The 17,111-nt window shown below is 41.5% G+C and overlaps 1 protein-coding gene across 1 annotated transcript; it reads left to right on the top strand.

Annotated features, from left to right (window-relative positions):
* Positions 1-8,805: 8,805 nt before the first annotated feature.
* Positions 8,806-16,884, top strand: LOC124114004 (aplysianin-A-like). The gene is made up of 7 exons (XM_048386909.1): positions 8,806-8,845; positions 10,600-10,900; positions 11,289-11,399; positions 13,723-13,950; positions 14,544-14,684; positions 15,284-15,377; positions 16,198-16,884. Exons 1-7 carry the CDS (start codon positions 8,806-8,808, stop codon positions 16,882-16,884), a joined length of 1,602 nt encoding a protein of 533 aa, XP_048242866.1.
* The last annotated feature ends 227 nt before the right edge of the window (positions 16,885-17,111 follow it).

Genomic DNA, 17,111 nt, shown 5'->3' with positions numbered 1-17,111 from the left:
CCACGGCGAAGATATAGTGTGTCTCACAGGGAAGTTATAGAGGGACCCTACAGGGAAGTTATAGGGGTCCTACAGGGTTAGTTATAGGGGAACCCAACAGGGAAGATATAGGGGACCCTACAGGGTTACTTATAGGGGTGCCACAGGGAAGTTATAGGGGTCCTACAGGGTTAGTTATAGGGGTCCTACAGGGTTAGTTATAGGGGTCCTACGGGGATGTTATAGGGGTCCTACAGGGTTAGTTATAGGGATCCTACGGGGAAGTTATAGGGGTCCTACAGGGTTACTTATAGGGGTCCTGCGGGGATGTTATAGGGGTCCTACAGGGTTACTTATAGGGGTGCCACAGGGAAGTTATAGGGGTCCTACAGGGTTAGTTATAGGGGTCCTACGGGGATGTTATAGGGGTCCTACAGGGTTAGTTATAGGGATCCTACGGGGAAGTTATAGGGGTCCTACAGGGTTAGTTATAGGGGTCCTACGGGGATGTTATAGGGGTCCTACAGGGTTAGTTATAGGGGTCCTACAGGGAATTTATAGGGGTCCTACAGGGTTAGTTATGGGTGATTCTACAGGGAAGATATAGGGGAACCTACAGGGTTAGTTATAGGGGTCCTACGGGAAATTTACACAGGTTTCTACTGTGACGTTATAGGCTTCCTACACCCTAATTTGAGGGGGACCTACAGGGAAATAACAGAGGTCATACGGTAAAGTTACAGAAAGTCTTCCCATGGCGAGTGTATACATGACTGTCAATCTATATATGGAATCGTTTCCACAAACTTGAATATATGAAACAAACGTTCAGGGCAACCATTCCTTCTGACTGCCAAGAACACTCTGTACCCACCTTCTTTACATAGTGTTTATTCCCAACACAGGATATTTACCATCTCTAAACACACACGCGTGATAACATATTTATCACATAATTTCATTCTTCAATTCTGTGCTCGAAAAACATCTTTCCTACTCACACATACATTACCTAAATATTACAAGTTTTCCTGGAATGTGCGCATTAATATATATCACGTCAGAAGGTAAAAGACGTGTCCGTCGGACAGTGACAACAGTCAATATAGTTCCAACTGAAACCTGTTTCTTATACAGCGGCGTAACTACATGCAGGCAAAACAACAAATGTTTACATAAATTAATTCTACTTACCTATGTTGGTAATCCATCGGTCTGTCCGCTAGAGTATCTGCCCTTAACAGAAAGGGAAAGTTGACTTTTGGAACGTTGAAATCATCCTTCTTATTATTATATATTGTTGTGGATACTTAATCGTCGCTCATCACTGCTTGCATTCCATGAGTGTAAAGGGCAAAAAAGCTGTGAACATTCTATGAATGGACCCCTCAAAATCAGTGATGACACCAAAGTGCATGATTTAGACTATATCAGACAACTTCGCCAGTGTCACGCTTAACCATTCAAACTATTATGACCAGTGGCAAATTATTTGGTAAATGTTATTATAATTTTCATCTTTTACAAATTTCTTCATGGAAAATCAAGAACCTAAAACTGTCAATGGCATTCAAACAGAATATTTCTAAAAGCGAACTGATAAAAAGATCGCTGATGTGCTGAATTGCGTAGATATGATTTGATTTCATTCTCATGCTTTCTTATTCGTCAGTTCATGTACATGTTAAATAATTTTAAAGATTTACAACCAGGAGGCGCTGCTGAGGTGGATCCATAAGCGGTAATGGTTTGAATGGTACGGTGTACAAGTGTGCCAAGTTTGGTGCCTTTAATTTTGACAAACTCCAGACTTAGCAGCATCACTACTAACTAACTAACGTATAACGCGTAGTATGTTTGTCATTCATTTATTCATTCATTAATATACTGTAAATGCAAGTGGTCTTTGCTCGCATTAATTAACTTCGCATTTGTGTCTCCAGATGACTTTCAACATTAAGACGGCACACTCCGGATAGCGGAAATATTGAGCAGCAGTTGCAACAAGTATATAACAATGTCAGTCGAAGAATAGGAATTACACGATGGGCATCCGGTGCACTGATATTGAGTCGCATTTTTGGCTAGGGTTCAGCAGTCGTATTAATTTGAAGACGCATTAATTTCTATATTTACAGTATATTATATATATTAAAAATGCAACAAAGTGCCGTGTTGGTAACAAAATATAAAAGACTTGGTGTCATCCCTATTTTGCCTTTTCGCGAATATATAATTAAAAAGGCAAAATAGGGATGACACCAAGTCTTTTATATATATTCGCGAAAAGGCAAAACAGGGATGACACCAAGTCTTTATATATATTCGCGAAAAGGCAAAATAGGGATGACACCAAGTCTATTATATTTTGTTACCAACGCCGCCCTTTGTTGCCTTTTTAATTAATGCTAATTATTGCATTGCGAATGGTCCTGCACGCGAAAGGAATGATTTTACTCCTGTATCAACCAAATGAATGTCAGTTGTTGATTACCTCATCACCCTATATGAATCATTGGCACGTATTTCTGAGTTCACTCGCCCCAGCAAGCTGCTGCAGCATGCCGGAGTAGTAGGAGCTCCTGATTCTACGGCTGTGTTTTGTTTGTTTGATTGTTGTTTAACGCCGCACTCAGCAGCTGTGGGTTCCATTAACCACTCTGTTCTGACCTGGAGTTATTCTCTGGATGCAGGTGATAGATTGGGGCAAAGACAAGAAAATGCATGTGCTTCTGCAAAGTCCCAGAATTTATGTACCCGACTGTCCCAGATAGTTTTCTGTCTTCCAGTGAAATATCCTAAAATCTTAAGATTAGTTTTCACATTTTAGAAACATCGGAAACACAATATCAAATTTGCAGATACCGAATTTGTAAGCTGTGTGAAGTTAGATATGTCAAATACATTGCCCAGTAGATAAATTGTTCTTGAAGGGCATTAGAATCATAGAAAACGGAAATGGAAGAAGCCACGGTGGAATGATACAGCGATGTGGTCGGAAATATGTACGACAGAAAGACAATGGTCAAAGCATAAAGGACCAAGGAAGCGGCAGTAAAAGGCTGTCTGCGGGAGTGTTCATAAGAGCAAAACGGCAAAATACACGGAAAACTATCGAAGATCTAGATCATAATCAATGTGACTTCTGGAAGAAAACGTAAATTAGGATTCAGAAGTAGCAGAGTTCAGACAATGCCCAGATGAACACCTCCCAGACGGTACAATATCCAATTGTACACACTGCTTTAGAGACTTGGAAGAAAGTCGGCCAATATTCATGCAGCTCCAGGCTTTAGTGTCTAGATTTACAACTTTTAAGGTACAATCGAGCAAGTTCTTTCCACCAAGCGTACAACGAGCGTCATACGACTCTTGCTCAAAGTTGTTTGATCGCGGTTACAATATTCAAGGCCTTAGTAAAGCTTTCAAAAGCTTTTATCGTTGACAAAAGGAGGACATTTCCAAGTGTGACCCATCGGTGACAAACATTATTCCGATGCTATTCCCTATACTGACTTCCCATGTTGTTTGTTTTTTAGGTGAACGATTGACTTGCCCTTGCATGTGTTTGTGACGGGTGCCAACAGTGTGGCAGTATATGATCACCTTTTCGCGAACACAGATTTAATACTTAATCATAGACATATGCTCATGATATAGTCGGAATCGTACACTTTTAGCAGAGATTTCATATGAACATGGAAAGGGTTTTGCCGCTTTTATGTACTGCAAGCTTAGAGAGGAAAATCACAAGGATAGAACCGTATTCATTCTCATCTGCCGAAGAATGAAAATGGTTTGTCCTTTCTTCACAACCTTTTTAATTCATGTTTTGCTATGTACAAAATAGCTAGGCTGTGGACATGAGGCAAAATAAACCCTATACCTAAATACTGATACAAGCGACCCCTTACAATATATCACCTCGGGATATAAACTGAAGTGTGGTGTTCTCAATAATTATCTATCTAACAGTCTTCTGTTTGTTTCAGAAGAGGAAGATCAGCTGTTGAGCATATCTCAACCCGGAACGCCATCATAGAGACACTGAAGAGTTTAAAACAATGAGCATATGTCACTTTCGTAGATTTCATAAAGGCACATGCCTGTATTGACAGACAAATAATATGGCAGACATTAGGAAATAGGATTAATGGGAATATCTTTAACGCCATTGTATCCCTATGTACAGACGTGAAACGTTGTCTAAACGGTCTATATACGCCATGGTTTGATGTGGACTGTGGCCTGGAACAGGGTTGCCTTTTATCCCCGCTTCCTTTCAACATATATATCAACGATCTGATCATGAGCATTATCCAGATGTCGCATGGTGTGAATATCGACGACAACTGTGTGAGCAGTCTTGCATATGCTGACGACTTCGTGCTTTTCACTTCGGCTGAGAATAATATGAACCTGCATTTAGACTCCCTAAACACTTAGTCTCAGAACATTAAAATGTCGATCTATCCGTCAATATCAAAGACTATGTACTTTAAATCCCGTCAACTCCTAGAACTACACATGTATGAGGAGACCAACTCTTATTGAGTTTGTGACAAATCTCAAAAACAGATATCTCGGGCTCCTGCGAACTGAACATCTTGACTATCAAAAGGTCAAGCCGAGGCTAGTTCTGCAAATTGCGCTCTCGGTCTACTAGCTGTTATCGAAATTTCTTGTTAAACAAGACAGGATCACTGGCGTACTACTGATGACAGTCAGAGAGGAAACGGGGGTAACAAGCTTCGCGCTTACATCACGGTCGAGACGAAAAACGGCGTAGAGGAATATAACCGTAACATCGCCCAGAGCACAGAGATGGACCCTTGCTCCAGTACAATGCGAGACCTACTATCTGATACAAGAACTGATTAGGTTTAGAGAGAGTGACTGGGGTTTTATGTCGCAGTCAGCAATGCTACAGCTATATAATGGCAGTCTGTAGATGTTGACACTCGCCCAGTCAACACTTCGTGTAAATAAAGGATGTTATACTTGTTGGAAGTACTCATTGTTGTACTTGTTGTTATGGTCTGATCAAAGAAGTGTCTGATATGTTGCTTCCGAAGTGTCGATGGTAATGGGCAGTGGTACCTGCTAAGGTCAAGGTCAAACGGCCGATACAGAAAGTGACCTCTCTTGCAGAACCTATATTTTGAACCAGAAAAGCCGAGAGAAATGAAATTTTTGTAAATATTTCAGATTTGGTATTGCTTATTCTTTACAAAAGACATGTTTCAAAACTTACCATTAACAACCAACATAACATGGACATGCACTTCTATTCCGCGGGTGGTCTTCAGCGGGACCATTCCGACATTCAAACCGTTCACGATTTACAGAAATTTATTCAGGGTGTATGCTTCATCTTGCAATGTCACTTTATTTGCAGCATGAAAGTTTTCTACAAATGTGCTATAATACAAGGCTAAACCTAACAAATGACACATGTCATGGACATTGTTAGGTGGTGGGATCTGTGTGACTAATCTATTTTTGAAGGATCGACATGGATGCCATATTTGCTGAAGATGTGCTCTAAGTAGGTGACCTGTTTTTTCGCGAATTTACATTTGCTTGTTTGGTTTTTAAAGTGAGTCCTGCTTCTTTGATCCTTTGGAATAGTGCCTTGAGGGGATTCAAATGTTCTGAAAGCGTTTTAGAACATATTATGATGTCATCTACATATATTAATATTTAACGCCAATTCATTTCTTTTAGTGCTTGATATGGTTTGCTGAAAGGGGGGCGATTCCATTAAAAAATAAATCATCGGGTGTAATGCAGGCCGTCTTGTTTTTTTGTATCTGGATGGAGGAGTATTTGCAAAAAGACACTAAAATGTTGCCATGACTGTAGCCTATATATGGCATCAACAACATCTTCATAACGTGGTAGGGGGAAGATCATTCATTCAAAATACCTAATTATTTCAGTATGTTTCCAAAGTGCACAGAAATTCTATCTCCTTTTTCTGTTTAATGTATACAGCAAACATTCAGGGCATCCCCTCTAATCATAAGCCCCCTCCGGGCAGGACCCTTCTTCCCCGGCACTGTCTGTAATGTCAATTAACACCTCCTTACGTCGCCGGATCTTCCATATGGTCTTTTATTATATAAAAATACGTTATTATACTCCTAATTTCATTGTTCTGTTATAAAATCACCTACACGTATACAGTTATTATGTTAAAATGATATCAGGGTACAAAATGATTTTAAAATGTAATTCTACATACTGTATTAAACACGTACCTCCAGCACATGAACAGTAATTACCAATCATGTCAGAAAAATAAACCATTACACAGAAACAAACACCGATTCAGACTCAGACACAGACAGACAAATTAGTTGCTACTTTGTGTTATGAAATGATGAAGTGTTCACAAAATCTCCCTATCTGGGATATAAAGATTGATATATAAATGTAAAACAACACCTATAAAGGTTATGAAGCGGTAAAACACTACTTCAAGCGGTATATATATACTGTACACTGAATACACCATATACATATTCCATAAATGCATAAATGTAGTTGATGCTGTTTGATACTGATTCATAAACACATGTCTGTGATATAGTCGGAGTCGTCGAATGGACTTGTGATTGTAGAAAGTTTTTTTTTCGCTTTATAAGACTGATGCTATAATTTCATGTTTATTTAATAAAAGGTTACATTTGAACATGTTCAAAATAGGTTTAGGCAAATTGTTTACAAGAATGCTACTCTGCATACATCGGACCCATGAAGAATCCGGGGTAGAATAGGTCTTCAGCAACCCATGCTTGCCGTAAAAGGCGACTATGCCTGTCGTAAAAGGCGACTAACGGGATCGGGTGGTCAGGCTCGATGACTTGGTTGATGCACGGTCATCAATCCCGATTGCGTGGGTTGATGCACATGATATTAATCACTGGATTGTCTGGTCCGGACTCGATTATTTACAGACCGCCGTCATATAGCTGGAATATTGCTGAGTGCGGCTTTAAACAACCAACCAACCAACCAACCAACTGCATACATCGATATAAATTTCCGTTTTAGTACAGATATCGATCTCAAATGTTCCCTTTAAATAAAATACATTTGGAAATAGTATATTCACCTGCTTAATGTTTTATTTATTTCAAATATTAGGAAGCTACATTGCAGTTTTCGCCAGATGTTGATGCGGCATTCTCCGAGACATGTGCCGTTTTCGCTTGACGCATCCTGGTTAAAGATACTATTTTGCCCTCTTATATGAATAATTTGAACAATATACACATATGGGGGTATGAAATAAAGCAAGTTGATAGTGACACAGATACACTCGATTCATCTCCCCCTAAGGCAATTCTTTATCGCGACCAGGATAAGGAAGTGGGCGTCATATATAACTGATAAATCAAATCTCCCATTGTCAATTCAGTCGTGTCCATCATGAAGAATTTCGTTTGTGTTTTCTTGTTCTGTATCTACATGTTCGGGTATGTTGAAGCCTTGTCGTGCTTCTCCTGCAGCACTGACGTGGTGTGCCCCACCCTTCCTCCAGGCTGCGAGAAAACACAGAGGGCGTGTGTCTGCTGCCCCGTGTGTGCCTTGGACAAGGGCGAACCATGTGGAAGCTACACACAAAGGTAATCTAGCGTCTATTTCATATACACAAAGGTAATCTGACGTCTATTTCAAACACACAAAGGTAATCTGACGTCTATTTCATATACACAACGGTAGTCTGACGTCTATTACAAACACACAAAGGTAATCTGACGTCTATTTCATATACACAACGGTAGTCCGACGTCTATTTCATATGCAAAATAGTAATCTGACGTCCGTTTCATGTACACAGCGGTAGTCTGACGTCTATTTCATATACACAACGGTAATCTGACGTCTATTTCATATACACAACTGTAGTCTGACGTCTATTTCATATACACAACGATAGTCTTACGTCTATTTCATATGCAAAATAGTAATCTGACGTCCATTTCATGTACACAACGGTAGTCTGACGTCTATTTCATATACACAACTGTAGTCTGACGTCTATTTCATATACACAACGGTAGTCTGACGTCTATTTCATATACACAACTGTAGTCTGACGTCTATTTCATATACACAACGGTAATATGACGTCTATTTCAAACACACAAAGGTAATCTGACGTCTATTTCATATACACAACGGTAATCTGACGTCTATTTCATATACACAGCGGTAGTCTGACCTCTATTTCATATACACAACGGTAGTCTGACGTCTATTTCATATACACAACGGTAATCTGACGTCTATTTCATATACACAACTGTAGTCTGACGTCTATTTCATATACACAACGGTAGTCTGACGTCTATTTCATGTACACAACTGTAGTCTGACGTCTATTTCATATACACAACGGTAATCTGACGTCCATTTCATGTACACAACTGTAGTCTGACGTCTATTTCATATACACAACGGAAATTTCACGTCTATTTCATATAAAGAACGGTAATCTCACGTCTATTTCAAATACACAACGGTAATCTTTCGTCTAATTCATAAACAAAATGGTAATTGCACATCTTTGTCATATGTATACGTTATGCACATTTGAATTATTCCTGAAAATATATGGTTTCCGTCTATAAATAGTCCATTCATTCATGGATAGGAAATAACTTTTCCCTCTTGAAGTAGAGTACACCAAATGTAGCCACAACTGTACATTTCAGATGCCGAAAAGGTCTGTGGTGTGAGAGGATAGCCAAGGGAGGACAACCGACTCTCAGTACAATGCTATGGTGGTTGTTCTACGACGGCGTGTGTACCTAGATGGACAACTGTGGCACAGAGAAGATTGGGAGATTCTGGGGTTAGTGGACATGTTTCCACAAGCAGGAAGTACACTTTTTAAATGAAACCATGCGTCAATCTCGATGGGCAGGACCTTGTGTTATAGGCTCCATTAGAAACCCCTTACTCTCAAACCCGGCGCGTAACATGACAGATAACGAACATCTTTGTATCACTATTGAGTATATGCTGATATGTTTATAGAAGGTTGGATTAATGTACACCAATAACGATATAATGACCATCCTGACTAAAATATTGCCTGGCAACAAAGCCAAAATTCGCCATCGCAACATCAATCACTGGGGAGAAAGGAAACTTCACAGAAACCAATGACAACTTAAAATTACACAACATCGTTTCTTTGTGTGTTTTTATTTACTCAATAACTTCAAGAAATCCAATCACATAGCTGCATATTGCAGGGAAAGCACGATGAGGCTCCGTCATACCTGTATGTGTCAGTAAATCCTTTTATCATGTGCATGAAAGGTACACAATCATAAACGACTGCAAACTTTAGTATGCTTAATTCATCATATTCATTGTAAATCATTTAAATTATAATGGTGAAATGTATCATGCCAAATACATTAGAATATTGTGGTAAAGAATGCTGTAAATAAAGCGTCAAAACCCTTTCCATATCCTCTAGAAATCGATTGTCGATTGTACGATTTACGGTTTTCGCGAAAAGGTGGAGACTTATGTCAGATGCACCATCAGAATCAGGAAAATGCATTTGTCTACATTATGTTAAGGTTACACACCATAGCCAATGGTAAGAAAACATTTCTTAGAACATGAGCGACGCAGCTCAATATTTGACTGTAAACATGATAAATTAATTCCATTATTTGTTAAGGTGAATGACTGACAGTACATTGACATTGATGTGGAAGTAAATATTACTATGTTCATAATGATTGACGGTCATTATATAGTATGTATATGTTATCTATTATACTTCATGTGTATAATGTAAAACTCCTTTAACTAAGCAATATGTTCCAAAGCATAAAGCAATGATAAATCGAGAATGAACACTGATATTATAAATTGTAGTTTAGTTTGTACCATTTTGTTGTTGACGACATGACTAGTCTATTCGGATTTAACGGAATATATCACACGCCTTATGTGTCCTCAACCCTAAAATATGTTGTTTTAAGCCGTCTGACAAATGGGGTGTCCGACGAATGGGGTGTCCGACGAATGAGGTGTCCGACGAATGGGGTGTCTGACAAATGGGGTGTCCGACGAATGAAGTGTCCGACGAATGAGGTGTCCGACGAATAGGGTGTCTGACAAATGGGGTGACTGACAAATGGGGTGTCTGACAAATGGGGTGTCTGACAAATGAGGTGTCCGACGAATGGCTTGTCCGACGAATGGGGTGTCCGACGAATGGGGTGTCTGACAAGTGGGGTGTCTGACAAATGGGGTGTCTGACGACTGGGAGATGACCCAGGAGTATGTTTGCTCTTATGTAAGTAATCAGTGATCTTTTTTTCAGCGCAGTTCATTGGAGCACAGCGCCGTGACACTGATACACTGCATAGATAATGTAACATAATTGTGAATCTTTGATAATTTACTTACAAGCATTAAATACATTATCGTAACAATGGGCACACGATACAGCCGTTAGAACACCAATCTGTAATGATCAAAACTGTTCGTTTCAAACTTACTGTGTCTGCTTTTATGTTTAAGTCACTAGACCATTCCATCCATGACGAATTAATGTGGTTAAGTCTTCGATATCTTCAGCTACAAATTCATCTGACGACTGTCTGGACATCGCCGTGATCGGCGGCGGTATTGGGGGCGCCTACACCGGGTGGAGACTGAGGGACAGAGGTCTCTCCATCTCCGTGTTCGAGTACTCGGACCGAGTCGGGGGGAGACTCTTCACTGCCGAGCTGCCTGTCGCCCCGGGGACGTACCTCGATTTGGGAGGGATGAGATTTAGGGGAAGTGCTCACACTATCTTAACGAGAACAGCGACGGAGCTTGGTCTGAAGATCATCCCCTTCCCCCTTAGATATGGAAATGCAGATGAGACGATCTGGTACACTCGCAACAAGCACATGCGCAATACTGACTTCGGAACAAGTCGCATGCCTTACAACCTCCCCCCTAGTGAAATGAAAGTTCCTGGTATATTGAAATGGTATTAATATGCATTCAATCTTTTGGGGGGGAACAGTAATAATGATTAAGGGGTTTGAAAGTTCAACAGAATTAAAAGAAAATTCCATCAATAGCAATAGATCCTTATCAGTTTAGCTTTCATTGAAACTCCAGAAGACATTAAAGCTGATTGGGATCTCTATACAGGAATGTATTAACTAATTGAAAATAAATGCTATGTGATGTTAGTTGAAAAGAAGAATGCAATGTTCTTGGATATATCTCGGATGTCATTATGTCCTTAAAATACGTCTCTGTCGCTGAAGGAACATCTTTAACAAGAACCTCATCTTTTTTAACAACTCGACCATGTACCCCAGCCCGGACGACCTGTATAAGATTAAAACCGTGGATGGCACTCTGCTGTACAAAATGTCGTAAGTAGATACTATATCCCATTGTACGCCATGTTAGGACTCCGGGTTAGAGTTGGTCCCGATCATCCTATGCTGGTGGTGAGGGGCGACTTAATAGATCGATCGACCCGTGAAGATCCGGGGTAGAATAGGTCTTCAGCAACCCTTGCTTGCCGTAAAAGGCGACTATGCTTGTCGTAAAAGGCGACTAACGGGATCGGTTGGTCAGGTTCGCTGACTTGTTTGATGCATGTCGTCGATCCCAATTGCGTTGATCGATGTTCATGATGTGAATCACTGGATTGCCTGGTCCAGACTCGTTTATGTACAGACCGACGTCTTATAGCTGGGATATTGCTGAGTGCGGTGTTAAACAACAAACCAACCAACCAACCAATAATAGATCTAACGGTCAGACTCGGTGACTAGTTTATTGTGTATTATCGTACCCTGACATCTTGGATTATTGTTCCAGTAGCTGGATGGTCTGGTCCAGGGTCGATTATTTACAGGCCATCGTCAAATAAATTTAGTTGGAATATTGCTGAGTGGGGCACTAAACAAGAAACTAAACACGTATACATTGTACCCTTGAATGATCTAAACTGACGGCCAAAAGAAACGTTACCAACGATATTTCTAGGATGAAATATGACCAACACAATTTGAAGCAGCAATAACAATTGTATTGTAGAAATTCATCATTCACAACAGTAAAATGCGAATTTACTAATTCAACAACAACGTCCTTGACCTCCAGCAGGGACATTTTTTGACAAGGGGTCATTCGTCCAGTATTCGATCAACAACATTGGTTACAACTTTAAGGTGACGACGGCCCAGACCGTTCAATACGGGATATGACCTCCATGAGCGGCAATGCATCTTCGAATGCGGCGTCGAACTGAGTAGACAAGCGTCCTCACATCGACTGCAGGTATCCGATTCCATTCCTCACGGAGGGCAACGATCAACGCTTGTCTCGTGAAGGGAGGATGTTGACGTTTCAGAAGACGACGCCCCAGCTGGTCCCAGAGATGTTCTATAGGTGAAAGATCTGGGGATCGCGCTAGCCACGGCAGGACAGTCACGTTGTTGGCGTTGAAGAAGTCTCTAGTAATACGGGCTTTATGGGGTGTGGCGTTATCTTGTTGGAACACCGTCCGTTGTTGACGCTGGATGAAAGGAAGAACCACTGGCCGTAAGATATTGTCAATGTAGCGTTGTGCTGTCAGATTGCCTTCGATGATGACAAGTTCCGTCTTCTCGTCCCCGCAAATGCCACGCCAGACCATCACACTTCCGCCCCCGTAAGATTCCACCTCCTGGACAAAACAAGGAGCCGTACGTTCACCACGTCGTCGATAAACTCGCGTCCGCCCATCAGGTTTGAAGAGGTGGAACCTGCTCTCGTCACTAAACAGCACTCGCCGCCATTCCCTTTGTTGCCATCGCTGAGTTTGCCTGCACCACTTCAATCTGGCACGTCGATGTTGACGGGTCAAGGTCATGCCCTTGAAAGGGCGATAAGCCCAGAGACCACAATGTCGTAGTCGTCTGGTCACGGTTTGTCAACTGTCCGGATGTCCTTAGCTGTTGGCAGCTGATGACGTCACAGTAGGAAATCTGTTCCTCAGATGAAGTACCCGTAAAAAGCGGTCATCCTGCTGGGTCGTGACCTTTGGTCTGCCATTCCGTGGTTTGTCTGCGGTTCTACCAGTCTGTCGGAGACGTGCGACTAGTCTGGTAATGGTCATCTTGGAGCAGTTCATGTTAATGTTCATGTCGCTCCCATCTGCAACATACCTATGGCTCTCTCCCTCTGGACAGCGGTCAGTCTTGGCATATTCGTTGGTGTTAGTCATCGCAAGCAATGATAGGGAACAGATCCGTGCGTAATTTATACCCGGAAATTGCACGATAATTTTTGGGAAAGAATTTTTTTTTAAATTGCTGAAAAACACAAATATCCCCATAAATCCGCAAAGCACGTGCAAAGAACGACAGAGAACATGAAGGCTGTATTCGTGAGATGTGTTCTTTACTGTCTTTGTTTCAAATTGGCAAATCAGTTAATGTTGGTAACGTTTCTTTTGGCCCTCAGTTTATTTCTTAAAGTAATAATACGAATATATTATAGATATGATTGAAGTCTTTCAAAGAGAAATTCCCCAGTCATGTCCTGGTTTTAACAGTACGACATTTAAGAAACGCATTGCAAGAAAAGTAGTTTTAAATGAATATTTGTTTGGTCCTATATATCTTTGACTAACCGCTGATGCTATATGTATACTGTGTAACATTTTTGCAGTCTATATACCCATTGTTGTAACTTTTCCCCCAGGCTTGACAACGTTTATGGACGTTTTGCCAGTCGGGAGGCGTACAGATACCTCTCTGAAACAGGTGGCTGGGCTACTACTGTGGGCAGTCACGGAGCCCTCAACGGTCCAACAATCTCATTGTCATACCCTGTGACAACAGGGCCACCTGAAGAAATTAATGCAATAGATGGTGGGATGGGGAAGGTGCCACTGACTTTAATGGAGAAATTCCTGAATACAAGCACCAGGTGGATTTCTATTTTCATAACGTTAATATTTCTCTTAAGTTGGTAGGAGGTAACCAGAAACCAAAGATGGTGGGTTCGAATCCTGATCCTCCATTTCTAGGTTTGTCGCCACAATACCCGTGTTCGTGGATTTCACCAAAATTGTAAACGTCTGAGACCTGCATTCCCACATTAAGCTGACATGACTGGAATACTGTAAAAAGTCGGCGTTAAACGGAACTCACTCACTCAATTGTCATGTCTTCAAAAACCTAAATCCTCCCATTGAGCAACAAAAAGTAGTCAGTCGTCAGAGACCTTTGATACATATCAAACAGTCTTTTGATCAAGGTTACTTTTCATATTTCAAAATATATCTGATAATATATTTTACGGGGAATGGTGAGGATTTATTTACATATAATGTATCTAATATACTAAACTGTGTTTATGCTAGTTAGCAAGGTAGATGTTCCTGTATATAATCGTTCAAGATATTGCGCAGTCATGCTGGTTCAAGTTACCTGAGGATCGACATTACAGAGTGTGATTGAAAAACCTTTCGAAATAATTTCCTGATTTCCATGTTGCCCTCACTACATTTCTTCCTACAGCCACAAGCTCCACCTGAACCACCAACTGATGAAGATAGAGAAGAGACAGGCTGGAGGATACAACCTCGGGTTCAGGAAGACTCAGACAACAGACGGAATCACAACTCCTGTACAGGTCAGTGTCCTCCCTGTAGAACCATGGTATGTTTTCCCCACAGACACGAGCTGCACCTGAACCACCAACTGATGAAGATAGAGAAGAGACAGGCTGGAGGATACAACCTCGGGTTCAGGAAGACTCAGACAACAGACGCTATCACAACTCCCGTACAGGTTTCTGCCCCAGATATAAACTGCATTGAAGGCTCTGTTATATGTACACAAGGAAGAGAGATTTAGTTATAATTTAAATTAATATGCCTGAAAAAGAGCATCTAATGAGAATAGACATCTTCAAATAGCACTACGTAATAGCACGTTCCTGTACATTGTATTATACTGCGGATATAAAGCCAATGTATAGCTGAAACATTATTCAAGCTAGTGAGTGATTAGTCTAACCCACCTGATCTGCTGGGGAGTATGCAATCAGATCTAAAGGGTTCTATTGGTGTGATATAATGGTGGCGCACTGGGTCGTTAAAGAGGTCGGGGATCACATTCAAAATTTGCATTTGGCAGCCAACGTCAATGATATCTGGTAAAGCCACATATGTTGGCCAGACATGAACGAATTCTTCGAGGCATGCTTCTGATGAGTCGACCAATGTCAGCATGACTCATGGTGTTCCACTCATCAGTGAGAGCAGCACCGAGTTCATTGAGAGCGGTGGGTGGATTTTGACGTTGACGTATACGTCTGCCAACGCCCCTGACGTGTTCAGAGGAGGGAATGTCAGTACTGAGTACTGGCCAAGGCATGTCATGGATGTTTTACTCTTTGAGGAATTGGATCACAATCCCGGCACGATGAACACGTACATTACCATCTTGACGGGTAAAACGTTGCCCAAAACGGTGTGCAAATGGCACCACGAGTAGTGCAATGATGTTGTCCCCATTGTATCGACCTGTGACTCTACAATGGACAACATGGAGCGCAGTTCGGCCAGTCATTGTGATGCCAAAACCATATCAGTATGGACCCACCCCACCCCCTCACCCCCTCACCCCCAAACGTTCATGCTGTACCACGTTAACGTCCGTCTATTCTGTCCTTGGGTGGGGGTTTTGCCCTTGGGCGTCCAGAGCAGTGTCGATTATTATCTGGTTGTTTGAATTGGGCCCACAATCTGCTGATGACAAATTGAGAAACATGCAGCGTTTGGGCAACTATATTCTGACGCGTGCCCACCTGCTACATGCTGATTGCAGATACACGTTCAGCACGTTGCAAATGTCGCATGATTGTTGCTGTTGCTTCCTCCATGATTCAATGTGTTTATCAAAGTGTCTTTAAGCGTTTATTCCCAGGAAATTAATATGCGACAACCGAGTCTTAGTGACTAGACGAGATCACTTACACCATGACTGTCACAATGTTGTGTTTGGGAGCTTGATTTCCTCGGAAATGTTCTTGCCACATAAATCACTCACTTTCATTGCCAGACATAGGTGTAATTTCCTGTATTTTCACCTCACAACTATATATTCCCTAGTTTATATATTATAGATATACTCAGAAGGTGTGAACCATTGTCATCGTCAATTCCAGATGGGTAACAAAGAAGTGACCATATGCGCCAGGAGAGTTGTCCTTGCTGTACAGCAGAGATGCATACAGGAGATAGACATCCCAGTGTTCAAGAACAACCCTGACATTGTAAAGAATATAGATTCTCTTGTTGGTATCCCTGCTGGTAGAATCTACCTGGCCTACAACACCAAATGGTGGAAGACCGGCAACCCAGACATCACCCATACCAAGAGTGACCTACCCAACAGACAGACCTATGACTGGTCCACCGGCACCAACAACGTCTCCATCATCATGGCGTCCTACCACGACGGGGACTTGGTACACTACTGGCGAGAACTGAGTCAGTTCGGGACACCCATCCCTGGCAGTCTCCCAGGAGTGAATGCCGTTACCGACGTCGTCAAGAAGAGAGTTGAGAAGTACCTGAGCGCCATCTACAACGTCAGCCAATCTGACATCCCTGAGGCTGTAGGAGGCGCAATGATGTTGTGGGACAAATATCCTTTCCAAGCTGCATGGGGCGATTTCAAGCCAGGGTTTGATGACAGAAAAGTTCGTGACATGTTGTATAAACCATCTGCGTCCGATGAAATATACCTTGTCACTAATTCATGGGCACCTGGTAATCTTCAAGGATGGTCTGAGGGAACGCTGATAGCTGTTGATGCTGTCATCAACAGATATTTCAATGCCAGCAAATAGCCATTTGTACGTTAATGAATTTCTGATCTGTCGTAGATATCAGTATAAAGCCATCGTCACTATTGTAGATTAACCACATAGAACTGTAAAGAGTAGGATGAGGACGGCGACGTTAGTAGACATTTTATATACACAAGAACAAGTATATATGCACATAAAATATAATCTAGATGCAACAGTTATCCATTGCATACACGATGGAAACACAATCATAGGATAACGCGGGC

This window comes from Haliotis rufescens, unplaced genomic scaffold (genome assembly GCF_023055435.1).
Source record: "Haliotis rufescens isolate VD_foot unplaced genomic scaffold, xgHalRufe1.0.p SCAF_62, whole genome shotgun sequence".
In the NCBI taxonomy this organism is placed as follows: Eukaryota; Metazoa; Mollusca; class Gastropoda; order Lepetellida; family Haliotidae; genus Haliotis; species Haliotis rufescens.
The sequence above is the reverse complement of the archived record's forward strand: the minus strand, read 5'-3'. Positions and strand labels throughout refer to the sequence as shown.